At 58.9% G+C, this 24,827-nt stretch overlaps 3 protein-coding genes across 5 annotated transcripts in view; 1 reads left to right on the top strand and 2 right to left on the bottom strand.

The window, feature by feature from the left end:
- The window catches only part of ARMH3 (armadillo like helical domain containing 3), a 130,482-nt gene extending 124,504 nt beyond the window's left edge, over nucleotides 1–5,978 (bottom strand). Inside the window, exon 1 of one of the 3 annotated variants that reach the window (XM_052799663.1) lies at nucleotides 5,879–5,978. The gene's annotated coding sequence lies outside the window, so the exon portion shown is untranslated. The other 2 variants (XM_052799665.1, XM_052799664.1) reach the window with 2 other exon arrangements.
- A 146-nt stretch (nucleotides 5,979–6,124) lies between these two features.
- Nucleotides 6,125–9,467, top strand: HPS6 (HPS6 biogenesis of lysosomal organelles complex 2 subunit 3). Its single transcript, XM_052799661.1, has 2 exons — nucleotides 6,125–6,407; nucleotides 6,680–9,467. Exon 2 carries the CDS (start codon nucleotides 6,695–6,697, stop codon nucleotides 9,152–9,154), a length of 2,460 nt encoding a protein of 819 aa, XP_052655621.1. The 5' UTR covers nucleotides 6,125–6,407; nucleotides 6,680–6,694; the 3' UTR covers nucleotides 9,155–9,467.
- Nucleotides 9,468–12,721: 3,254 nt separating this feature from the next.
- Nucleotides 12,722–24,026, bottom strand: LOC128147240 (prominin-1-A-like). The gene is made up of 25 exons (XM_052799670.1): nucleotides 23,665–24,026; nucleotides 23,416–23,566; nucleotides 22,059–22,120; nucleotides 21,623–21,828; nucleotides 21,058–21,178; nucleotides 20,861–20,924; nucleotides 20,338–20,427; nucleotides 19,876–20,066; nucleotides 19,710–19,784; nucleotides 19,321–19,384; nucleotides 18,875–19,034; nucleotides 18,448–18,600; nucleotides 17,850–17,973; nucleotides 17,600–17,691; nucleotides 17,289–17,373; nucleotides 17,030–17,173; nucleotides 16,698–16,766; nucleotides 16,398–16,487; nucleotides 16,214–16,267; nucleotides 15,766–15,846; nucleotides 15,384–15,452; nucleotides 15,198–15,287; nucleotides 14,824–14,936; nucleotides 13,540–13,557; nucleotides 12,722–13,154 (listed from the first exon to the last, which is right to left on the bottom strand). The coding sequence occupies exons 1-25, from the start codon at nucleotides 23,764–23,766 to the stop codon at nucleotides 13,103–13,105; spliced, it is 2,520 nt and encodes an 839-aa protein (XP_052655630.1). The 5' UTR covers nucleotides 23,767–24,026; the 3' UTR covers nucleotides 12,722–13,102.
- Between the last annotated feature and the right edge of the window lie 801 nt (nucleotides 24,027–24,827).

Genomic DNA, 24,827 nt, shown 5'->3' with positions numbered 1-24,827 from the left:
CAGATCTCTTCTACATTCTTTCCAATGCAGACAGCTTTTGATTGATAAACTACAGCTATGTTCTCAACTAGGACTCTAAGGCTCCCAGAGTTGGTTATTCAGACATCCATCCCTTGAGCTGTAAATCTCAGTTCTAAGTGGCAGGAAAACATCTTTGGGCCTGGAGAAATGATGGTGCTGCAAGAGACCCTACCCCAGATATGAAGGGAAGGAGCTTTGCCTGGATGGGAAAGCAGAAGGTAGGACAGAGAGCAGCAGATCTCACACTTGAAAAGCTGAGATTTATATAGAAAGGCAGAGAGGTGTTCTGTCTTCCCGCTAGAAAGGGAATATGCACAGCTAGCTGGTTAAGGGCTGGTGTGCGTGCTGGGGTGAGAATGGAAACAGCCTCAAGACACACTGACAGAAGAAAGCTTAGCAACTACTGCACCGTAACCTGTAAATACCAAAATTATTCCTGTAGTTTGGTAGGTCTATATATCCAATTAAGATGGAAAAAGGTTTCAGTCTAACAAATGAAAAAGAAAACATTATTCAATCATCTTGATAGCTTCTCTTTTACAGACTTTGCATTATTTTTAAACTGTCATGGGAAATAAGACATTATTCTAATTAGAAACATAATTGGAAACAGAAATCTATTAAAAACCAAATCAAGAACGATGTCACTTTTAGCCTAGCAATACAAATCTTACCCAAGATTGCACAAAACAATTTCCCAGCTAGAATTGTAAGTTTCTGAACCTAAAGCAGCTGCCAGCCCCAGCATACAAACACATCCATCAGTGTGCTTCTAATTGAATTACAGCTAACGAATCCCAACGTCAAAACTAATAAACTAACTCTCAGTGCTTCTAGGTCAGCATTCTCACTCAAATGTATACATGAATGGGAGGGGATCAATACACTCTGCTTAGTCCCTGGACTTTTGAGAGCTGCATTTTAACACTTTTCCTACATTTCCAGAAAGACAGAAAAATCTAAATCCCACAAGACACAAAGGCTTGATGCTGGGTGAGCATCAGAGAGATCGCATGATCATGTGAAAATTCTAGTCTCTGTCAAAATGGGACTTGGGATTCATATTCTCTCAAGCAAAGCTGCACAGAGCACATACAAAGAAGACTGCTAGAGGCAAGGATTAAATAATGTTCTTGTTTATAATTTGCTATTCTACAAATGAGCATATGGAGGAGCACGGGGAGAAAAGTAAAAGTCGCCTTTCATGCCAACGCTTTATTAGGCTGTGCTTGTTTCATGACCTATGATGATCAGGCTGTACAAATGGCTTTTTCTTTTCACTTTATGCAATTACATTTTCTAGATGTCATAAAGAGAGAAACAGGAAACTGCATTTCGCTAATGGGGACCTTCTAGGCAGCTGCAGAAAACAACAGTTAAATGCACAAAACATTTATAAATAAGTTGTAGAGGTGTCAAATTATCAGGATGCCATGACAGCTTATGAAAACAACAACACTGAACATAGTTAACAATTATCCTTTAAACACGTCACATTTAAAATCATCAGTGCATTTTCCACATTTTAGGTTCAAATGGATAATTTATTCTGTCAATAGGTCAGTCCCATTAACACATGCTGCTAAGTGAATCCTGCTGTAGTCACTGACTGCACAGGATAATTACCCCTCAGGGCCAAGAGAAGCACACGCATGTGGATTTTTAGAACAGCAAGTACTTTGCTGTGCAGCAGAAGATCCAAGCTGCTTCATCTGGAAGTAAAAAAAACCTCGACAGAGCATGAGTCTTGGCAGCTCAAAGGCAGGAAGATAAAAGCCATGGCAGACAGAAGTTCAGGCAGACTCTTGTTTTATCTATCATCAACCCCAGGATCAGCTGATCCAGTCAGGAAGAAAGGGATGAGCACATCCAACCATCCACTTCTTTTCCATTTCATTCCAGAACTCATAGCAGAGATTCCAACCAAACATGTTACGTTCTGAGGAACACATCTCTCTTGGCTTTTCATTAGAATATCCACAGGAAAAATGAACCTGACATTTTGAGTCTGATGTTTGCTCAGACTTGTGCACATTGAAAACTCTGACTGCTCCACATTGGTCACTCAGCTCCTGTACAGACTTATTATCATTTCATAGATCTCCTTATAATAGCAAAAATACTACTGTAGAGAACATAACACTAATGCATATCTACATTATAACGACATCAGGATCCAAAACTTGTAATTTCTGTAATCTTGCATGCAGCCCATCGAGCACTGTATTTTGCATTTAATTTCCTAGGCTAACAAACCTGAAAGTTTTCAAGATTACAGATACATATACACAACCCCCACATACAACCAAAACATGAATAAGTGTATTTTTTTCAGTGCGGACCCGTCAAAAAAATATACTGTAACACTTCTTGGCTAAATAAAAAGAAAACAAACAGATGACATAAAATGGTATTTTCACACACTGACTTAATTGGCAAACCATTTATTCCCTATCTGAAAAGGGTAGTGCTAATGATGTGATCTATATTAGTTTGTTAATGCCAAAGCCCTAGACCTCAATCAATATTTATAAAGACTCTGAATAAGAACTGAGATACTTTTGCTTTTGGAATCCAATATCCCTTGACTTCCCACTGCTACTAAGAGATCAGACTCACTTGTTTAAGTATTTCAAGGCTAGTAATTGCCACCACCACCAATTGCATGCACTTGGGACCCAGTGTGATCACGCTCTGCCTTTCAAGGTATTTTGCAGGTATATCACTTGAGTCTAAAGGAAAGTTGTTCAAAAATTACCTCGATCATGCAAGAGAGGGGGATAAACCCCTGCCTAAAAGAACCTAAAGCAATGCGTTATAAGCCAAGTAGTCATTAAACTCTTCAGTGAAGTTCCAGGAAAAGCTTGCACTTAATCCACGTAATGAATCTGCAGAGTCAATATTGGACCCAAGCAACAGGCAGTTTAAAACACAGGTTCCAGCACTCATCCATCACTGGAAGCAACAGACCATCTGCACCCACCACAAGAGTTTATGAATCCCAATGCACAGACAATGCCTTGACCCAGTTCCAGCTTGAGTATTAAAACCCCCAGGACCAACCAGCAGCAGCCTGGCAGACCACTAGTGAAAACAGAGAGAGGAGGAACAGGTTGGGCTGGATTTCGTCAAGGCTTTAGCAACCATCATGACCAAATTCCTGCTCTAAACCCTTCCGCAGATAATTCTCTGCCAGCCCTTGCGTTGGCAGTTACAGTTTGTGCTAGTACATCCACGCTGCTTTTATAATTTCTTCCATTCTTTACAACCTTATTTGTATATTGTCCCTTGGAGTGAAAACTGCTCAGACTGTACCTTTCTTTACAACTGTAAGGTGCCCAACCCACCAGCAAGGGAAACAGTAACACTCACAGCACACAAGCCTTGAATCCATCTGGCAGAATTTCCAGGTGCCTTCATGCAGTATATAATGAGAAATATATTCTGAGGGTGTGCTGATGACAAAAACCCACACAGATCCTACTTCTTTTTCTGCAGTACCAAGCATCATAATATCCAGCACAGTCTCAGTATATGCATTTTTACTAGCAAGTCCTTCCATCCCACTCAGAGTGGTAGCAGTGTATGTGCTTCTACACAGACAATCTAAAGTTACACCACTACTGACCTATTCTTCCCCCCTTGAAAAACAGGAAAAGCAGCTTCCTAATACAGATACAGCCACAGACTACCTCCCACTACACCTGCTTTAGCAAGGATATAAAAGAATAACATCCAAGATACATTTTTAACTTCATCCATAATTGCCTTTCATTGCTATCTGTCCAGTTACAATAACACCCCATCCATCAACTTCACACCATCAACCAGTTAAGCTTCTTCCTGTCAAGTCCATCTAGACAAGCATCACATGCTTCCACATCCATCTGTTCACACCATTTTTCCAAATTAATTTTTTCATTTCATCAAACTTCCTTTCCGTATTCCTAGCTACAATGCCCAGCTCTCTCATGTCAGAAAGCCTCTCTGGGTTTTCACTTTTTGAGCCTTTGAGAATCCACCCCACCTCGTTTACCATGAAATATTCCACACTGCCTCTACGCTCCCACCTAAAAGCTCATGCCTCGGAGACCTTTTCAGATGTCTTCCTTCTGAAGAAAAACACTCTCCCTGTAACCTTCCCCTGCCCTTCTCCCATGGCTTCAGCTGTCAGTGTGGATCCAAGGCCCATGCTGAATACAGCGCAGCTGCATGACCTTGGCTCCGGCTTCTGAGGAAGCTGCTCTGTTCTAAGAAGCTGTGCAGCAGAGCCACACCAAGATAAGAAAGGTATGAGCCGCAGAGAGGTAACATTTTTGAGATATGGACCATTAGTAGCACAAGCACTTGGGAGGAAAAGCACAACGTAAAAAGGTGTAAGTCCTAAAACAAACAAATAAACAAACAAAAACACCACCACCACGGAGCCAGAATGTAGCAACTCAGCAACTTTGAGCAGCAGAGGCTGACCCTTCCCTTCCTGAGGGATATCTGCGTGGCTGCCTGGTGTGTTAGCAGGGGTGGTGGTGAGCAGATGAATGCTTAGCCTAGCAGCTCATTAAAGCCTCACTGTTTCTTTTGTGCGTGCTAGCCAACAACTGTTTAACATTTTGCGTTGTATATACCCCGCCCGTAGTATCTCTGCACACAGCAAAAAGTGCCCTAAGTGACAAAGAGGATTACACTATTATTATTGGAAAACAAAACTGATGTCCTTTTCCCCCCGCCCCGAAACTCCTCTTAAAAATTTTTGTCACACTTCCTACTAGAGCTCAAACAGCTGGTGAACTGCAATTGCCACATATCACAATGATCCAAATTATCTTATTGCTTTGCATATTCCACCCACCTGCTCAGCCCGAATTGGCTCTCATCATATATTCAGATTACAGTCTCTGCTTAAGAGCAAACTTTCTTACAGTGATGTACGCAACAGGGTTTTGACTGAGGCTGCACGCTTGCTTACGTAGCAAGCTGCCTCTGCCTTCAGCATAATAAACCTAACAAGTTCCCACTCCTCTACCACTGTTCACTGCTGCCCTTTGCTTTGCCAATACAGGCGCTTGTAGGACCCTGAGGTAAACCAGATAATTAGAATGACCAACGGTAAAGCAATGTGCCCTGCTCATTCTTTTTCTAGAAAGAGCTATCTGAACCCAAACCATTTCAGCAGCCAGCTGACACTGTGGCCCAGGAGCGGCTGCACCAGCACAGCCAAAGGGTTGTGCAGCTCCAGCCTGCTCCAAGGCCTCCCCAGGCAAGGCAGCGCTCGCTCCCTCCCTCCCCGGCACCCGAAGGCACTTGCTGCGGTCACGCATTCTTATGGGCAAGAGCAGCGCTGCAGGCAGGCGGGGAAAGGAGCCACAACCTCCAAGAGACAGACTTGTGTATAAAACGAGTCCCGCACGCCCCGAGTTTCCAGGAGGCGGCCAGGCCTCACACGCAGGGCAGGGCAGGGCAGGGCAGGGCAGGCACCGAGGGGCCCTGACGCAGCCCGGAGCCACCGGCCCGCGGAAGGGGCTGTAGCAAAGCGGGCTTCAGCCCCCCTCCCCGAGCCCCCCGGCAAGGTGCCGCCAGCACCGGCTGCCCAAAGACTGGGGGGAGGCTCCCCGGCGCCCCCGAGAGCCGGGCCTGCGGGGCACCCCGGCGGGGCCAGCAGCGGGCCGGCAGACGGTGCCCGGCGAGGCCCCTCGCGGCGGGCAGCGTCCCCCACCCGCCCCGCCGCGGCGGCGGCAGAGCCCCAAGGGCCGGGGCCGCCCGGGCCGGGGCGGCCGCTCAGGAGGGGCGGCGGGGGGCGTGGCCTGGCCCCGCGAGGGTGGGGGGGCCGCGTCCCCCCCCCCCGATCCCCAGCACTTACCTGCGGGCGAGCCGTTCTCCTTCCCAATGCGCAGGCGCCACCGGCCGCGCCGCGCATGCGCCTCGAGGAGGGCCGCGCCGCGCGGTCCTAGCGCCGCCACTAGGCGGGCGGGGGGGGGGCGGAGGGCGCTGTCAGCGCCGGGCCTCGCCGCCTGCCGGTTCCCCGGGCGGCCCCCGTTCCCGACGGCAGGCGGGGCGGGCAAGGGCAGCGGCGGGGAGACTCCTCCCCGGGCCGGACGGAGCTCGCCTCTCCCTGAGGAGACTGACACACCCACCCTCCGGTAAAAAATGGCCCCTCCGCCTGCGGTGCCTTACGGGCCGCCCCCGGACCGTAGCCCCGCCGCCCTCCCCGCACCGGTGACGGAAGTAGGAGAGGGGCGGCCCGGACCGGGGCGGCGCGGCTCCGCCCGGAAGCGCGCCGCCTCGTGATTGCGCAGCCAGCGCCGCGCCGTGCCGAGCCCCGCCGAGCCGCCACCGGCCCGGCCCCGGCGGAGGGACGCCCCGGCCCCGGCAGGCAGCCGCCGCGGCAGGTAGGCCCCGCGGGGTCTCGGCGGGAGCGGGGGGGGTCCCCTTGGGCGGAGGTGGGTGTCCGGGGAGCCGGTGGCGCGGCAGGTACCTACCTCGGGGAGTTGGTGCCCGCGGAACCGGCTCGCCGCGAGGGAGGAGGAGGGTGCCCGGGGGGGTCCGTGGGGGTCGGAGGGTCTGCAGAGACCCTGGGGAACGGGGGGTGCGGGGGGGGGAACTCGGTGGCGGCAGGAGCTCCGTGCCCCTGCTCGCCCTGGTACATGCTCTCGGTGACCAGGGCGGGCGCCCCGCGATGAAGCGAGCCGGGACGCTGCGGCAGGTCGCCGACTTCAGTGACTTCAGCCGAGGCCGCTGGCTGCAGGAGCTGCTGTGCCAGGGAGAAGAGCCCAGGTATGTCCAGTCCAGCCCCGACGGGCAGCACCTTTTGGTCCTGCAGAAGAGCCGGCCGCCCCCCCTGCCCCGGGTGGTGGCCTTCCAGCTCCACAGCATCGGTGGAGCCGACCTGGAGAGGAACTGGCAGCCGCCCCAGCCAGCCCTTGTGGGACTGCTCTTCCTGCAGAGCCCTGCGACGCTGGGCTCTTGGGTACTGGCCATCGTGTGGGAACACGGCCGGACCGAGGTCTGGCACTTTGTGGTGGCCGTGGGCTGGCAGCTGCTGCAGACGCTGGAGCTCTGCCAGGGTGCCCGGGCCCGAATCGTCTCCGTGTGCAGCCAGGAAGCCAGCCTGGTGTGGTGTGAGGAGAGGCCTCCCCTGGATGCCCACTCGGACGCGAGCAAGTGTGCCTTCAGGTTCTGTGTCTGCACCCGAGCTGTGGAGGTAGGGGAGCAAGGCGTGCGGCTGGGCACCGTAAGGATAGTCTTGCACAACAGCCCTGAGTACCAGGTCCTGGCCTCCCCGCAGCACATCTTCCTGGTGCCCACCGCTGCCAGCTTTGCCTCCACTTCCAAATTCCTCCTCATCTGTCATCCCGAGAAGGCAAAGCTCACCATCACAGCCCCCTCTGCAGGCTTCGTCCACAGCAAGGTGCTGCGCTCCAGCAGCGAGTCAGACTTCAGGAAGCTCCTGCTTGGTTCTGTGGGTCTTCTCGCAGGTTTGGCACCTCTGGACATTCACACCTCCGCCGTGTCCAACAGTGGGGGTCTGCTGCTGGTGAGCACGAAGGGTGCCGTGAACATGGTGGAGCCAGATGGGACACAGAGGCATATCTTTGACCTGGAGGGAGGCCCCCTGGCCCAAGAAAGTCCTGTCCAGCTGAAGACCTTTGGCAGCATCCTGGCCTGTGTGCTGGCTGGGGTCCTGTACCTTGTCGACCAGAACAGTGGCAGGCTCGTAGAAAAGAAAACCCTGAGCATGAAAGAGGTGCATTTCCTGGAGTCCCCGGGAGAGGAGGACAGCATTCAGCTCCTCACTCAAACTGGCATCTATAGCTTTAGCTTCTCCAAACTTGAGGACAGCAGCAGACCTGAGCCGTGCCTGGTGGAGATGGTGTTCGAGGAGGCCTGCAGATACTACCAGAGGAGGAGCCTCAGCAGCTCCAAGCTGACAGTGGAGAAGTTGAAGAAAGGTGGTGTGTTCCAGGCTCCTGTGGCCCTTGCTGCCATCCTGCAGCATAGCCTCCGCCAGAAGCAGAAGGCAGCCCGAGGCCTCCAAGACACTTACGCCAAGCTGTTGAGCACAATGAGCCTGGAGCTGCAGAGCTACATGAGCCTGGAGCTCCTCAAGACCTGCGTGGTGTGTGCCCCAGAGAGTGAGGTGGAAAGCTACTGCGAGGAACTGGTGGAGCAGGAGGTCAGCCGCGTTCTGCACTCTGACATGGACAAGGACAACTTGGCCTACCTGAACTCCATCTTCGCCTCCTTCCCCAAGGCTGCCTGGAAGGCCATGAGGAGCTGCCTGCAGCTGCAGCAGAACGGGGACGGCCTCTTGGTAGCCAGGGCCACCCCAGAGGTGTGGAAGAAGGTCCTAGGAGGGCCGCATCAGGAGGAGATGGGTCAGAATGGGGTGGTCCCCCTCTTTGAGCTCATCTGCACCTCCTTCCTGAGGTTCAAACCCAAGTGGCTGCCCAGTTTTGTGGAGCTGACCCAGCAGTATGTTAGTATCTCTTGGACATACGGCAGCAAGGAGGGCCCAGAGGGCCGGGTGCCGCTGTACAAGAGAGCGCTGGGAGTACTGGCCAGGAAGAACAAGCGCAGCGAGGCAGATGATGAGATGGAGCTTGAATTGCTGCTCTGCAGCAAGAGGCCTAAGGCCGTGCTGCAAGCTCTGCACCTTCTCATCCGCCTGAAGCGGTGGCAGCGGGTGGTAGAGGTGGCAGAGAAGTTCTCTAAGCTCAGCCCATTGCTTAACAAGGAGATATTCACAACGCTGCTGGCAGAGTTTGCCCAGCACCGGGAGCTGGACCCTTATCTGGACACACTGTGGCCACTGTGCCCCGTTGAGCTCACCACCTCGGACATCCTCACCGTGGTCCTGCAGCACCTCCCTCGCTCCCAGGAGGACCCAGTGCCCTTCTCCAGCGAGGGGAACCAGCTGACTGTAGGCTTGCTCAAGCCGCTGCTGCAAAGGATTGTGCAGCGTCCCTGCATCCAGGATGAGATGTACTCGGATGCCTTGCAGAGTCCCACCTTCCCCCCTCCTACCCCACCCCGAGAGCACAAGAACCCTTCAAAAGCAGCGACCGATGATCCCCCTCAGCCACCCATAGCAAGGACTTCCTCCCCCTCGGCACTGGTACAGGGTGACACTGCATGAGGGGGGGAAGCACAATGGGATCCCAAGCCTTGGGTGCACAAGGAGGGGAAAGCCACATCCATCCCAGGAAATCCTGCCCTGCCTGGCAGTACAGAAGCCTGCTCCTTTCTGAAGCTTCCCTGTGCTGGCATCTCAAAGAGTCTGTTGGGTGGCTGGGGTTGGGGGATCTCATCTGAAGCCGGGGCAAGCTTTCTGACTATTTCTAGCAAGTGCAATTGCGCGTGCCCCAGTGGAGGAGCAAATGCCAGGTGCATTTGCAGATGAAAGCACTGGCTGCACTACAGGACAACAGAACTGCTCCCTGCCCAAAGCACTTTGTTTTTGGTTTGCTTGGCTCCTTTATAACTTCACTTCTACTTCCCTGAGCCTCTAGGAGCAGTGGTGGAGTGGTGGGCTGGGACACAGTCTCCCCCCCCTCCCCATTCTCTGCTCAGTGGGTTAGGTGGTGCCTCCAAGCTCTGCCTGTGAGAAACAGCATGTTTCTTGCAGTGGGGTCACTGAGCCCTGCTGCTTTGGGCTCAGTCAGATGCTAAACACCAGTGTGGCGTGGCTCTGTGGTACTGGGGGTCCCAGCACACGCGCTGGCAGCTGCAGCACTCTGTGCACTGTCTCGCTGCAATTCCTCTGGGATCAGTCCTGTAGCTGTGACTGATTGCAGCTACTTAGCTGAAGAGAGCAGCCTAATTCCCTTATCTCTCTATCCCAGACGGTACCCGAACTCTCTTCTGAGCTGAGAAGCTGGCAGCAGCCTGTGCGAGCTTGGGGCTGGCCCTGCCTCTCCCTTTCCTTTGTGGAAGCTTAGATTATGCTGCAGGACGCCCGGGCCCTCTGTTCCCATCTCCTCTACCTTTGGCCTTTGCACATAAAGGGGCTTTGTCAGGGTTGTCTGGCTCATATTGTGCCTCTGTTTGCAAAGTCAGTGTAACTTGAGAGCAGTCATGCAGGAAGATCCAGGTTCCAGCCCCTCTCCTGTGCTCAATGCCTGGCCACCTCCTCCAGGAGAGAGACCCTGGCTGTGGCTTTGCCCCTGCATTCCAGGCTGTGGTGTGGAGGAGCTGTCTCCTGCCTTGCTGGGCTGGCAGAGCCTGGCTGGGAGGGGATGGGATGGGATGGGGGAGATTCACCTGCATTAATCCTCTTGAGAGTGGGGTTAAGTGTGGAAGACAGACTCCTTTTAAAAATAAAGGTTCCCAAAGCAGTGCTGCGGTGGTGGTGGATGTTGTGAGGATGCACATCCTCAGGAGGAGGGCAGTTTCATTTTGCTTCTGGTGGAAAGTGGCTAAGCTCAACTCACCATGGTACTGTCCAGCGTGGCTCACTGCTGGTATGCGCTGGGCTCAGAAATCGAGCTGTACCTGGCCAGCCCATTCCCTCTGTGGTACTCAGCTCCTTACCACTATGAAGCCATGGAGGCAGGAGCCTGCACAGGCAGGCAGGAGTATGTGTGCTGCAGAGAAGGGCCATCCAGGTGGTACATGGTTGTGGCTGGGCCCAAGGTAGAATTGAGGAAGGGAGAATTTTTCCTCAAGAGCTGCAACTTGTCCCTTTGTTCCTGGCTGGAAAACCAGCAACAGGGAGCACCAGGCTGGCCGCAGCGGGAGCCTGCTGCCCCAGGCACACAGTGGCAGAGCTGCCGTTGGAGGGATCTTGGTTTGTCAAACCGCTGTGAAGATGTGGCAGGGCCTCCCTCCGACAAGGGCTGGGCTGCAGAAAGTCCCTGTGGTGGAAAAAAGTCTGGCAAAGGGGAAGCGGAACTGCTGCAACGGTTCTTTAGAGGCTGGCTGGCTGGCTATAAATGAGACCTTCCTTATAGTGGGCCTTGTGCTGTGGCCGTGGGGTGCTGTGAGTTTCCCTCCCACGCAAGGGAAGTGGATGCTGGCAGCTGCTGCTGACGTGAACGGAGGGAGCCTGGCCTGAAAGGAGAGCCAGCAGCAGCCACTGCGGGCATTTTGCAATGAGCCGTCCTCACCTCTTCCCCGAGCAGCTGCTGGCCCTGCCTGACGCTGCTCTTGCCCACCTCCCAGGGCTGCTCAGGAGGAGGAGGAGGGTGGACCCAGGCCCCTCTTAGAGGCACAGCTCCAGGGACTGGGATGCTGCCCTGGAGCAGCACTGAATTGGGAGCTGCTGAGAGCAAGCCCCAGGCCTTGGCAAAGGCTGTGCAGTAATCTGGGGGGAGATTTTCATTGCCAGGGCTGGGTTTGGATGCAGGTGGCCACGGTGACACAGCGAACAAGGAGGGTCAAGCTCCCTGCCTTCTAGCACTAGCTCTGCAGAGAAGAAAAGGCCGGGGCTGGAGACTGAGCAGACAAGGGAGCAGTGCCCGCAAAGCCAGCGAGCGGAAACCAAAGCCTGCAGCAGTCCTGCGCAGGCTGCTGTCCCCGAGGCACAGCAAGGGAAGAGGAAGTGGGGAACGCTGTGCGGTGGGTACAGCCTGGGGCTCGGGGATGGAAACCTCCACATGCAGCCCCTAGACAAGCATGAAATAGTCACAACTCGGGAGGCTGAGGGTTTAGGGTAGGGGAGAGCAAAGGCAGAGCACGTGGAGACAAAACTGAGCTAAATGCTCTCCAAGGGGGTGCTGGGAAATCCCACCGCAAGGACCAGAAAGGGCGTGCATCCCTTGGGGGGAGCAGGGGCTGAGCCACCACCCAGGACAGATTCAGCTGAGTGATAGGCAAGCACGGGGCTCTCTTTGCGGTCAGGACAAGTGCTGCGGAGAGATAGCAGGAGGTAAGGCTGGTGCGGCTTCAGATAATGCCTGAAGGAAAAAACAGTGATTAGAAGATCTGAAGGCAAATGGAAAAAGCGATAAAGCACATGCACGTAGCAGAGGGCAAGCTGGCCAGCTCGGCCCTGTCGCTCACTCCAGAGAGACTTGGACTTAGCAATGAAGGAAATGAGTCAGGCTGCTCATATACGTCCCCTGTGCCTGATGCGGCTTTTGGGATGGTCCCTGTGCTTGCACCAGGGAGCAGCACAAAGCAACATTGCACTCACCCCACCACAGGTGCAGACCAAGTTGCCCTTGGCTTATCTGTGCATGCAGCTGTCACCGTGCCCATCCGTGCCATGCAGCAGTGTGGGACATGCAGTCTGAAAGTCCCCATGCCACCATACCCAGTAGAGGGAGGGACGTGCAGGCTGCAGGTACCCCATAAACTAACTGGAAACCCACAGATGATGCATAGGAGGGTTGCCAGCGGGCACAGGAAAGTGCCCGTGTGCTGGGAAAAGCATGGTGTGGCACCTCACAGACAGAAGGGTCTTGGTGCAGCTTTTCCCAGGGAAGGACCTGGCACCCACCCAGCCGCAGGTGCAAAGGGCTGCCCAGTGAGGGGAACATCACCCAGCCCCAGTGACGCTGAGCAGTGGTCATGCATTGACCCATGGGCTGGGTCAGGGCTCCAAGAGCTGGCTGTGGGCAGAGCGTGCTTGGGGACCGCAGCAAGAGCCCTCTAGTCCCAGGCACAGCCCCAGCTTGTGCCAGCAGTGGGGAACCCTCCCTGCCCTTACCCCTGCATCCTTCCATCGAAGCTGCATGTGAAGAGCGGAACCACATGCCCACAGTACACACAAATGCCCCATTTATTGTTTGACACCAATAATCACAGCCTTGGAAAGAGGCTCCCTGCAAAAATAAATAGTCACATTTTTCGAGCGAGGGGCCTGGGTGAGCAGGTTCCCACTGACCAGCGGCACAGGCTGTGGTGGCATAGACCATACAAGCTGCCCTGAGCACACGGTGTCTGGTGTGGGGGGGTGTGAAGACACACCTGAGGCAATGCAAGGTGCAGTCCCCCTCCCATGCATACCGGAGCATCGTCACATAATGGGAATGGGAGTAGGGATTTCAGCCGGAGGGTCCCAACCTGCTCCCTAGTGCCCAGGGAAAAGGCGCAGCAGATGAAGCAGCCTTGTCCATCTCCTCTGTGCCTGGGCAACGGGGGGCTAATGCCTTGTGGATGGTCGGGGGATTTTGTAGAAGTTGAATGTAGGTGGCCTGCAAAACCAAGGTCACTTATGTCACCCTCAGCCACAGAGGGGAGCAGGGGACAGCCCAGGATGCGCTGGGATGGCCAAATGTCATCCCACCCCTGTCACCCAGTCCCATAGGAAAGAGGGTATGGAGACCCTGCATCCCACCAGCTTGGGGGGGACTCGGAGCAGCAGCACCCCCAAACTTAGGAGTGTGGGAAGATGATGTGGGGGGACCCCAGAACACTCTACACTGCACAGATCCCACCTTCCCAGTCCTCCCCTGGTACCAGCACCCTCCAGTGCCTGCACTCACCCTGTTCCCCTCCTCACCACCCTCCTGTGCCCTGTCCCCCCTCATGCCACAGGAGCTGCCCCCACCCACACAGGGACCTGGCACTGCTACTTACATCTCCAAGGTTTCATTCCTGGAGGGGAGAAAAAAGAGGGGACAGTGTCAGTGGAGCAAGAAGATGCCTCCTGGGACAGCCCAGCATCTCCCAGTGGGACAGGGTCTCCCCTGGGGCACACAAGGAGGACACAGGGGGCTGCAGGGTGCTATGGTCCCCTCCATCCCAGCTGCCCCATCAGGACACAAAGCACAGGCTCCTACAGCTCTCCCCGAACATTGCTTCCCCCAGAGCATCACTGCTTCTTCCCCAGGCAGGCAGAGCAGGGCTCCACGCTCACTGCCTCAGTGGCACACCGCTCCCCCATGCCACAATTTCAGTTCCCCCAAGTTTCCCTGGCAGCTGAGCCCATGTCTCCAGCCAGCTCAGCTGCTGGCTGCAGGGGGAAGTGAAAGGCACCGGGGCCACCGGTGGGGACCCTGGGCACGCTGTGGGCAGGGCACAGCCCGGCTTAGCACCACATCCCGCACACATCCCATACAACCCCAGCAAGGGTCCCGGGAGAGCCAGGACGCAGAGCGAGGAGGAGTGGGGCAGGCAGGGGGAGGAAGGCTGGCTGGGGCCACGATGGGCTGCAAGCCCCGGCTCCCTAGGCAGCTGCAACCCTGGAGCAAAGGGGTGGTAGGTGGGGGGCTGGAGCAGGGGAACCCCCAGCAAACTGGCTGCACTGCAGGGCCAAGCCGTAGCCCTCAGCAGTTGGAAACCCAACTGGAAACCGCTCACTACCCTCAGGGGTTGGTGGCTGCACTGGAGGCGTGACTGCTGGTCAGAGTGCCCCAGAGGAATGGGGAAAGGGTCCCAGAGGGCTGGGGGGCAGCCCTGGGGCACCGGTGGCCACAGGCGCGCGAGCAAGCACTGCACCCTCGTGGCAGCGACGCCAACCGCGCAGCGCGTTGCATTCTGAGCGGCATCCAGCTGCGCTACCGTTTGGAGGCCCCAGCACAAAAAATGGTGCAAAGTAGAGCGAGTCGGGCGGCAGACCCCCGAGCCAGATTGGGGGCTGCAGCCCTGCCGTGCAAGCCAGGCTGCTTCCTCCGAGGGGGGTCACATGCAGCGTCAGCTGCCCAAAGAGGAGTTGCAGAGCAGGCAGAGACAAGCTCTTCTCCAAAACATCTTCATCCTCAGACGCTGAAGGTCCCAAGCCACCTCCCTGCCCCCCGCCCCAGCCCACATTACATTAGGATCAGCCCCACAGGCTGCCACGGGGCACATGAAGGGGCAGTTTGCAGTGCGCAGGGTGGATCCCAGACCCAGCGTGGTCACAGGGGGTGGGCAGCTCCTCACCTGTAGACATCGGCGGTGTCCATGCGGCGGTAAAACTTGGCAAGTCTGACGGCCAGGATGATGCTGGGCAGCAGGAAGAAGGTGCACCAGCCCAGGCTGAACCAGAAGGTGTTCTGGGGGGGCAGGGAGAGCCATCAGGGCCCAGACAGCAACTGCGAGAGCCTCCTCTGCTCCCAGGCCCCCCCAAAGACCACCCACCTACCCCTTCTCACAGCCTGGCCTTTGCTCTTAGCCACAGCAATCCACCGGCGAGATGCTGAGCCCTGCTTGCTTGGGACAGAGATGGGTACCCCTCATCCTGTGCACGAGGGGGACAAGGGGACCTCATTACCACCCCACACACGTGTCACCCCACACACCACTGCCCCACTCACCAGAGAGTCCAGGATGTAGTTGCAGGTGATGGCCTCCACATTATCCAGGGTCTGAGCTATGGGCTTGCAACGTGCCACGTCTCCTGTCAGCTGGGGACACAGTGGGGACAGGACATGTCAGTGTCCTCAAAACCCTGCAGCCCGTCCTCCCCTTCCCTCCACCCCACCAAGGAAAGCTCAACTCACCCTGCTCTTGGCCCAGGAGATGTAGGTCTCAAAGAAGTCCAACAGCTCCTCCAGGAAGGCCCGTGTGTCCTGAGGGGAGCAAGCAGAGAGTGGAGATGCTGCACCCCCAGCCCACTCCATGCCCCATGTCCCCTCCGTGTCAGGATCACGGCTGTCAGACCACCTCAACCCAGCAGCTGGCCCCTTCCCTGGAGTGCCATAAGGGCAGGGGTTGCCCTAACGGGAGGGGGCACCCAGGGGTGCAGGGGACTCCCAGGGAAGACGACAGGGTGGGACGAGCAGCCAGACATTGCTTGGCATCCCTGCACAGAGGGAGGTCTTGTTGTGGGGGTCCAGCCACATCCCCACCGGGTGGCCCGGCAGCAGGGCAAGGCAAGCTCACATTCTTGATGATGTTTGCCATCTCCCTGTCCAGGAACTCCTGGGTTTCTCTGGCTTTGTCCAGCGCAGCTTTTGTCTGTGCCTGGGGTGAAATGTGCTCTCAGCAGTGTGATGGGGGAATTGGGGTTCCCACATCTCCCCCACCCTGCCCAGCAGCAATCCCTGGGGTGCAGTGTCTCTGAGCTGTGGTGTCCCCAGCAGTCACGCGCTGGTAGTGCCCGAGTACCTCAGGTGGAGGGAGCCTGCACCTGGCAGGGTTCATGTCATGGGCCCCCATCCCTCTGTCCCATGAGCAGCCCCTACAGTGCATGCTTGGGGAGTCCCACAGCAGCCACCAGCCCCCCCAGACTGCAGGTTAGCCCCCACCATCTCCACTGTGGGACCTCAATGGTGCTTCGCAGGGTGCTCTGGAGTGGGGTGCGCTCAGAAGGCCCCCTTGTGCGGCTTACCTTGAGCTGGGCAGCCCTACTCTGCACCGAGTGGATGTTCTCCTTCAGGCTTTGCTGGGGATGGAGAGAGGAGGGTCAAAGGCGCGGACCCCATGGCTCAGCCAAGACCCAACCATCAGGCTCCAAGCTCTGGGAAAGCCCAAGCCAGCACCCCCAGGACCTTCACCACCGCAGCATTGCTCACCAGCAGTCCAGAGAAGCTCATCTGCATCTCCTTGTCCAGCTCCCTCAGCTTGCGAGCATCAGCCTTCAGGTCCTCTTTCACATCCGTGCCCTGCAGGAGCTGCAGTCAGCGGTGCCCCCCAGCACGAGGTCCCTACCCCACCACGGCCAGCTGATGGGGGACCAGGCTGGAGAAAATTGCTGGGGGAGTGTGAAGGGCCTCGCCTCCCCTCGGCAACTAGGCAGGTCTGTGGAGGAACCCCCACAGCCAGTGGCTTTGGGGACAGGGTGGCCATGGCCCTGGGGTGCCATGGTCTCTCACTTTGTCTGCCAGCTGCTCCAGCTCTGTGGCCAGATCCAGGAGGCTTCCCTGGGTCACGTTCTGATCCAGCTGGAAAAGGCAGAGACAGAGCCATGAGAATTGGGAATGGGGCTCATGGGGGGGGGCCATACCCCATCCCTGCAGGGCAGAGTGGAGCCAGGGCCTCCTGGTTGGAGGAGGTGCCCGGTTGCCCCAAGGGGTGACACAGATGGCAGGGGACACCCTGGGAGCCTCTGGTGGAACTCCCACAGCAGCAAAGAGGAGGGGGCAGTGGACCACTTCGACACACTTCCAGACACCCCCATCCCAACACAAGGCTGCCCCCAGCCCACCTGCTCCAGGGTGAGGGTGAAGTCAGGGGGCTGCCCAGTCTGGCTGGCATTCAGCAGCAAGTCTCTCTGGCTTTGGCTGAGAAGGGAGATGGGGCTCAGGGTGATATTCATCTTCTCGAAGGCCGTGGAGATCTCTCCTGTGTACTGCCAGAGCGAGCGGAGCCGTGATGGGGCACGGTGCTGGCCCCTCACTGTCCTCCCCAGCGCCAGCCCTGTGCCCCCAGCTCTGCCCCCCAAACCCTGGCACCCCCACGCTCACCTGGCTGATGTTCAAGAGTTCGTCCAGGGACACGGTCTGGTCCAGGTGCAGTGTTTGCCACAGGGCAGTGTCTTGCTGGCACTGCCTGCGGGAGGGGGGCACGGGGCTGAAAACAGGGCAGGCAAGGGCCACCCCCTCCCAGGAGCATGTCCTCGCCCGCGCAGGCAAGTCACACCTCGCTCCTTCCCTGGCATGGGCGCCTGCCCGCAGCCAGGGCAGGTAGGGCAAGCTGCCCCCATCCCGGGGAGCATCCGAGGGCACTGAGTAGCTGCACCCCTTCCCAAAGACACGGTGCTGGAGCTGGGACCCACCTGTACATCTCCGAGAAGTTTGCTGTGCCACCCTCCTGGCCCAGCAGCTCTGACAGGTTGAAGCCAAGGATCAGGCCAGGAGTGTCCAGGAGCTGAGAGCAAGGGAAGAGATGGAGAAACTAGACACGGTGCAGGGCAGGACACCTGGGAAGAGCTTCCCAAACTGGCCAGCGCTGCCTCCGCTCCACCAGGTGCCCTTGGAAAGGTGGCAGTGGCTCCAGGCAGGGGTGTCTCCCCATGGGGAGCTCACCTGGAAGAGCTGCTGGCTGCGCCAGGACTCGCAGATGAGCATGTAGATGTTCCCCCCCAGCACAAAGGTGATCAGCACCAACAGCATCAGCAGCCAGGAGAAGATGAAGCTGAAGCCGACCCCTCTGCCGGGACAGAGACACCATCAGCAGCCAAGGCCCTGTGCCCCGGTGTTGATGCTAGCATTGCCTCCACCTGGCAGATCCCAGAGCCTGCACACCCCTTGCACCCCCAGCAATGTCAGGAAGCTCCACCATTCCCACAAGCGTGTCTCCACTCTGCCTTTGGCCCCCGGAGCACAGCCAGGCTGTACCCTGGACCATATTTTCCCCCAGCTTTGCAAGCCACGACCCACCTGCAGAGTCGTGGGACCACGCACACCCTGCCAGGCCCCCGTCGGCAAAGGGTGAACGGGCTCCACTCGAACACCTTTCACCAGCACCGTGTTTTACCCTTGTGTTTACCGTGGTGAGTTGCCGTAGGGCAGGCCATTAAGCCGCAGTAATTTGATGATTTGGGAGCTTGAGCATCCCCAGGCCAGCCCTGCCCACCCATCCCACTGCTACCACACACGTCCTCGGCAGCCGAGGGAGCCTCACGCCATGAAGAAGTTCCCGCCGGCATTGGAGAGGCTGCTGCGCTGCGTGGGCAGCACACTTTCCTTCAGCCCCAAGGGCCCCAGCAGCAGCCCAAAGACGTTGCAGAGGACCACCAGCAGCACCATGCAGCACAGGAGGACACATATGCTCCACCTGGGGCAGAAGGAGGGGCAGGAGTCAGACAGCAGGACCTGGCACCCCGAGCAACACCCAGCATCCCATCAGCTGCCTTCTCAGGGAGGAAAAAGTCCCCAGGCACCCTGGCAGAGAAGGGGCATGGGTGGCTGCAAGGCACAACTCTGGCTACCCTGCACTCACAGCCCCACCATCGAGCAAGTCCCCAGCTCCAGCAACTGGAGGATCAAGATCCTGAGCCTCTCTGGACAAAGGAGCCGGGGGATGCAGCAGCCCCTCGCCACGACGCTACCTGAGCCTATCCAAGGTGATGATCGGCTCCCTGTACTCCTCCAGCACCGATGTGGCGTTGCCCACAAAGGCCCCAATATTCTCCTCCACTTCCAGGAGCGGCAACTGCTCCTGCCAGCTTCTGATCTCCTGTCTGATGAGGCCCAGCTGGTCCTGGGTCTCTGCAGGGGACAGGGACAGGTCGGTGCTCTGAACTGCTGCCCAGGTGCTGCTCGTCTGGGGCAGGTAAGCCTGGGGCAGCGAGGACTGGGAGAGGATGGGAAGGAACGGGGTGGCTTTGGTCAAGGATGGCATCAGCATGACAGTACATGGGGACTTGGAGACAGCCAGGGCTGCAAGCAGTGGGGTGGCAGCAGGGGAGGTCTCCAGGCAGGGATGGGATGAGAAGGGAGTACGGAGCCCTGGGAGAGGGGCAATTTGGCACACGGGGCACAAAGCCCTGCTTACTTGTCACCACGTCCTGGGACTGCTCTTGCACCTTGGCAGGGGTCATGTCCAGCGTGCTGTTAACCTGCGTCCGGGGGCACACAGCGTATAGCTCATGTCCCTGCCTGCAGCCCAGGGCTGAGCAGCACATTCCCTCTGTCCCAGAACCTGGTGGCACAGGACAGCCAAGCTCCCCCCAGCACCCATCCCTGATCGTGCCAGCACCCAGGGGTGGCTGGGACAGCGGGCAGGCTCCAGCCAAGGCAGACCTCTGACGAGCACATCCCTCCACGCAACAGCAATTAACTCATTGGTGGCTCATCCCAAGCCACCGCATCACAGCACAGCCCCAGCAGCACCAGGAGCACCCAGCCCTGTGCCTGGGTGCGGGGGGGGACACGACCCCTTACCTTCTCTAAATCGGATGCTATGTTGGAGCCAGACACATCACCTAGTACCTCCAGCTGCCGCTCCACACCGGGGATCTGTGGGGAAGAGCCTGGAGTGAGGGGGCTGCGGGAGGCTGAGGAAGGGGCTGCAGGGGGGCCCCTCGCCCCGCACTCTGCCCCTCCTCACCGTGCTGAAGTTGGCGCTGAAGGCGAGGCCGTCCAGGGACACGCTGCCGCAGGGGTGGCCGCAGCGCTGCAGGGTCTGGTTGAGGCCGTCCTGCAGGCTGGCCAGCCGCCGGCTGTAGTTTCTCTGCAGCTCCTCGAGGCGCAAGCGAGTGCTGGCGATGCTGCCAAAGGCGGCCGCCAGTGTCTCCATCCCTGGGGAGACAGCGAGGGGTAAGGGGCTTCATCCTGCCAGTGCAGCCAGGGCTTGTCCTCACCCAGCTGAATCTCAGGGACCCATCAAAAAATGCAACATAGGGGCACCCCCTAAAGCCCCAGCATTTACTCCAGGCTGCAGCTGGGAGGCCAGATGGACCCCCCTCCCTGGGATCCTTACCCAAACGTGCATCTACCCCAGCTCTCAGACCCAGCATCCGCCCGAGTCCCCTCCAAGGCCCTGCCAGCCCCCCAGCAATGGGGCCACTACCTTGCAAGAGGCTCTGGAGGGATCCCAGAGCCCCATCCGTGCTCCTCCTGATGCCCAAGACGATCATGCCACCCAGGTTGGGCCCAATGTCTGCAGAGATGGGAGAGATGGTGTCAAGGATGGGACCCCCAGGGTCCTGGGGCTTGCAGGGGAGCTGCCGAAAACACTGACACGCCCCCTGCAGGACCCCATCCCACACCCACCCCCCGGGAAGGGGGCTGAGGGGACACCCCCACCCTGCCACCACCTGCCCGCATCACTCTCCCCAAAGAGCCTGAACGGGGAAAAGCAGCACCTGGAGCAGAGCAGGAGCCTGGAGGAGCCCCCAAACCCTCTCCCTTTAGACATCCCCATGAGAACCAGCCCAGTGGCCCCCAGGGTCAGCAACCATCTGCAGGGCAGTGAGGCACACCCACACAGCACCCCCAGCCGCCCCCACTCCCCAAGCACCCCCAGCCCTGCCAGAGCAGCTCGCTGCAGGTGCATGGGGATGCTCCAGCCCCTCGCTACCACACACCCTCACCCTGGAGGCTGCGGTTGGCGTGACCCAGTGGGACGTCGCTGCTGTCGATGACAAAATTGATTTGCTGCGGGGACAGAGATGGGGTGTCAGTGCGGGTGGGGACCCTTCCCCGCCTCCAGCGCCACTGTCATCCTTCCCCAGGGGGGCTCTTTGCCCCCCATCAGGCACCCCAGCCAGGGTAGGGAGATCAGGCGTGCCTGGGGGATGGAGGCCGCGTAGATGCGGACATTGTCCAGGGTGTTGTTGACGTTGGGGAAGGTTCCACACACAGCCTGGGAGAAGCGGGTGTTGCTGACGAAGGCACAGATGTCGCCGGCCCTGCAAGACGGCCCGGTGGCAGGGTCAGCATGCGGGGACCTCAGTCCCGATGCTCCCCCCCAGGACCCTCCGAATCCACCTGCACCGACCCCAGGCTGCAGGGTCCGGAGCACACTGCTGAGCCCCACTTCCAGAGCATCCCAGCGAGTGCCCTGCACACAGTCAAGGGACCAGAGAGGCAGGACACGGGAAACTGGGGCACGGGGGAGCACGGTGCCTGGTGCGCCCACATTTCCCTGCAGCGAAGCTGTCGGGAAGGGTCTCTGCCTGCCAATGTGCAGCCCCCCCGGGCCAGCTCCCCACTGCTGCTGCTTCCTCTCCTTTGTCCCGCCATGCCGGGTTCTGCTCCTCTGAACAATGGCAGCTTCCTGGCACAGACGCCAAGCGCCGGCGTTTCCACCCTCCCTCGGGTCCCATCCGGAACCTCCCAGCCAGCACACTCACAGGAGGAGAGCAGAGACCAGCAGGACACAGGCCCAGAGCACCCGGCGCCGGCAGCCCATCCGCCGGCCCTGCTTCTGGTACATGCGGCCCCCGCAGTTCCCGCAGCAGCGGCAGCAGCAGAAGCAGCATCCCACCAGGGGCACGAGGATGATGAAGAGGAGCCCGATGGCCATGCAGACCAGGAAACCCAGTTCGTAGAGCAGCAGCTGGGAGAGGAAGAATGAGAGGCAGCATAACACCGGTGCCCCTGAAGGGTCCCCCGCACCGAGGGTCCTGTCCAGACCCCCATGGGGCAGGATGGGTCTCCCCAAGGGTTACACATCTCCCCTTGCTGCTGCACAGCACAAGGGGCTCAGCCTCGGAGCAGCACCCACCAGCATCCCCCAGCCTGCGGTGGTCTAGGGCTGCCGGCTGCCTGCCCTGGCTGCCCACTCACCTCCTGGACTTGCTCCCCGATGGCCTCCTCACTCTGAGACTGCCCAAAATCTGCGATCAGTTCTGGGGGACAAGGAGTGGAGAGGGCTGTGAGCAGGCACTGGGCCCTGGGGGGCTATCCAGGAGGGCCCCACACCCTGCTCACCCCAGAAAGGGGCTACCAGCACCGGGCATCACCTCCAGCACTGCGGCTCAGAGCAGCTGTGAGCGCATGGCATGTTTCTCCCTTCCAACTGTCCCTCCCCAGCCATCGTGACGCACAGCCCTTTTGTACTCAGTAGAAGCGCTGTCAGCCCCCAGGCTCGCAGGGGTGCATGGAGCAAGGACGTCTTCACCTCAGCAGGCACCAGGGGCAGGCTTGGGGGAGAATGCTCCAACAACCACCTCGGCTGCCCTTGGGCTACCCTCCTGCGGCCCAGCCCCAGGCAGACACCCAGCCGGCACTGCCAGCATGGGATGGGTGCTGGAGCAAAGTCCCCCCACTGCACTGCCTCTTTCACCCTGAGGGCTCACTCTGCCCGTGCCCCATGGCCTCATTACAAGCCATGCCGGCACACAGTGCCATGAGATTGTACCTTGGTATCTGCACAACACAACACAAAGCCGTTGCATTGTTTGCCAGCCACGTGTTTGCCTGCAAGTTGCTGCCGAGCAGGGGCTGAGCCCAGCAAAGGAGGAAGCACAAGTGCCAGCAGCCAGAGTGGCAACCCCCCCCTCCCCAGGGTGGGCAGCACTCGCCTCAGGGGCATTGAGCAGCTGCAGGGTTCTGGTATCACCCATGCCGACCTACAGCCACTTTGGGGCAGAGCTGTGCCAGCGACACATCCCCTCAGAGATGAAGGAGGGAGAGCGAGCGCTGGCAAGCAGGGTGGTGCACAGTGGGTGCCTGCAGCGCTGGCGTGAGGGCACTGGGACATGCCGTTCTTGGTGGCACTAAGCCAGGTCCTGCTGAAAGCACACCTTGTCACCTGCAAGCACAGAGGGCTGCAAGCCAGGCAAGGACCCTGCAAAATCATAGGTAGCGTGCGGTTTTTTCTGCACCTTTCGTTGGGGCCTGGGATGAAGATACCTGGAGGGAGGACGGGGCAGGACTCTGCAAGGTGGCACTGCCACCAAAGCCTGTCCTGGGGCCCACCTGAGACTGGCCCACAGTCGTGATGGGGCACGGACAGGACACAGCTGGCAGTCCTCAGGGACCCCGCTCCGTTCCCCCCCCGCCCCATCCCTCCTAACCCAGTACCCCACCATTTAAATGCTGGGTGGACAGTCACCAGTGCAGGAGGGCTCAAGCTCAACCAAGACCCTGCAGCTCTGAGCAGCCCCCCCACCCCACCACCAGCCCCCCCCCATGCACCCACCTATGGGCAGGGCGTTGGGCTGCACCAGCCGCAGGAAGCCGTGCACCATCCCCACCAGGCCCGGCATGCTGCTCCCCGGCGCTTCAGGGCCAGGGCTGTACGTGGGCTGTGAAACATTCCCCAGCTCCATCGTGGCAGCTCCAGCAGGCACCTGGACACAGAGAGGGGCTGTCAGTGTCGTTGGGGTGCAAGGCCACCCGACCCGCCCTGCCTCCGAGCAGGAAATGCGGGGAGAAAAAAATCAGGCACCTGCCAGCTCCTGCCCGGAAGGAAAGAACTATGGGAGAGCACCGGGGAGGGATGGGGAGTTCCGGGAGCAGTGGGGTGGGGGGCCAGGCAGGAGGTGCCCATGAGGGACCAGAGAGGCCGTGGGGGACGAAGCGGAGATGAAGCACTTACCCTGTCCTCGGCACCTCCATGCACCCACGTCTGCCATAGGGCCCAGCCACACAGTGCCAGCGCGCAGGCTTTATGGTTTGTTTAAGTTTCAGCTGTGATTGCTGAAAAGCTGCTTGCCAGGGAAGGCGGTGATGCTGGGATCGCCCCACCCTGCCCCTACCACCTCCTGGCAGCCGGCCACCCCAGGCCACCTCTCCATACCCGGGCCAGGGTCACCACCAACCCATCCCAACCCAGGCATTGGGAAGAATCCCTTCTCCTCGCCCTCTGCAGAGCTCCCGCGTCCTTTCTGGTTTCCTCCTGTCCCGACCCAGGAGCTGGGTGACCCGTGGTGATCCCGAGGGCATCCATCCCGCCCGCTCCACCCCAGCACCAGCTGCATCCCTTCTTCAGAACAGGGTGTGCTGGACCGGCCACAGTTTCAGCACAAACCAGCTCTGGCCACAGAACCAGTTTTTGCATTTAAAAAACCTTCCCAAATGGGGCATCGCAACAAACCCGGCATTTTCCACAGGCATCCCGATTCCCCCCAAGTGGGGGACAGCCTCGGGGCCCCCCGATGGGATTTTTCCTCCAAGGCTGGAGGTCTGCCAGAGCCTGCCCGGCTCCGTCTTCCCCTCCCCGCCCACCGAGGAGGGCTCCCACGCCGCGGGAGCCACGCGTGGCTCTATGCCTGCCACCGCCCCGTGGTCCTTAACCCCCGCCCCGCCGCCGGGGAGGGCCGAGGGTCTCTCCCGGTTGTGCCGCGGACGCACCCGGTAGGCGCGGGGCAGGTGCCCCGGGGGTCGCGTCCCGGTGGGCGGCGGCGGCGGCGGCGGCGGCGGCGGGACCTCCCCGGCACGGCCCGGTCCGGCCCGGCCCGGCTCCGCACCGAGACCGCGGCGCGGGCGGCCCCGGGACGGGTGGGCAGGGCCGGACGGGGCCGCCCCTTCCGCCCCGGTCCCCCGGGGTCTGCCCGGGGCGTGCGGCCGCCCCGGCCCCCGCCTCTGCCGGGGGGGGACCCCCCGCACCCG

The sequence above is a fragment of the Harpia harpyja genome, chromosome 10, assembly GCF_026419915.1.
Source record: "Harpia harpyja isolate bHarHar1 chromosome 10, bHarHar1 primary haplotype, whole genome shotgun sequence".
In the NCBI taxonomy this organism is placed as follows: domain Eukaryota; kingdom Metazoa; phylum Chordata; class Aves; order Accipitriformes; family Accipitridae; genus Harpia; species Harpia harpyja.
This window is presented reverse-complemented; position numbering and strand designations above follow the sequence as displayed.

Coding starts and splice junctions, on each gene's coding strand:
- LOC128147240 (XM_052799670.1), bottom strand. CDS start 23,766: ATGGGCACCTCCTGCCTGGCCCCCCACCCCACTGCTCCCGGAACTCCC. Junction 21,179..21,622: donor CTGGTCTCTGCTCTCCTCCT/GTGAGTGTGCTG, acceptor GCCGTCTTGCAG/GGCCGGCGACATCTGTGCCT. Junction 20,067..20,337: donor CCTCCAGAGCCTCTTGCAAG/GTAGTGGCCCCA, acceptor CTGTCTCCCCAG/GGATGGAGACACTGGCGGCC.
- HPS6 (XM_052799661.1), top strand. CDS start 6,695: ATGAAGCGAGCCGGGACGCTGCGGCAGGTCGCCGACTTCAGTGACTTC.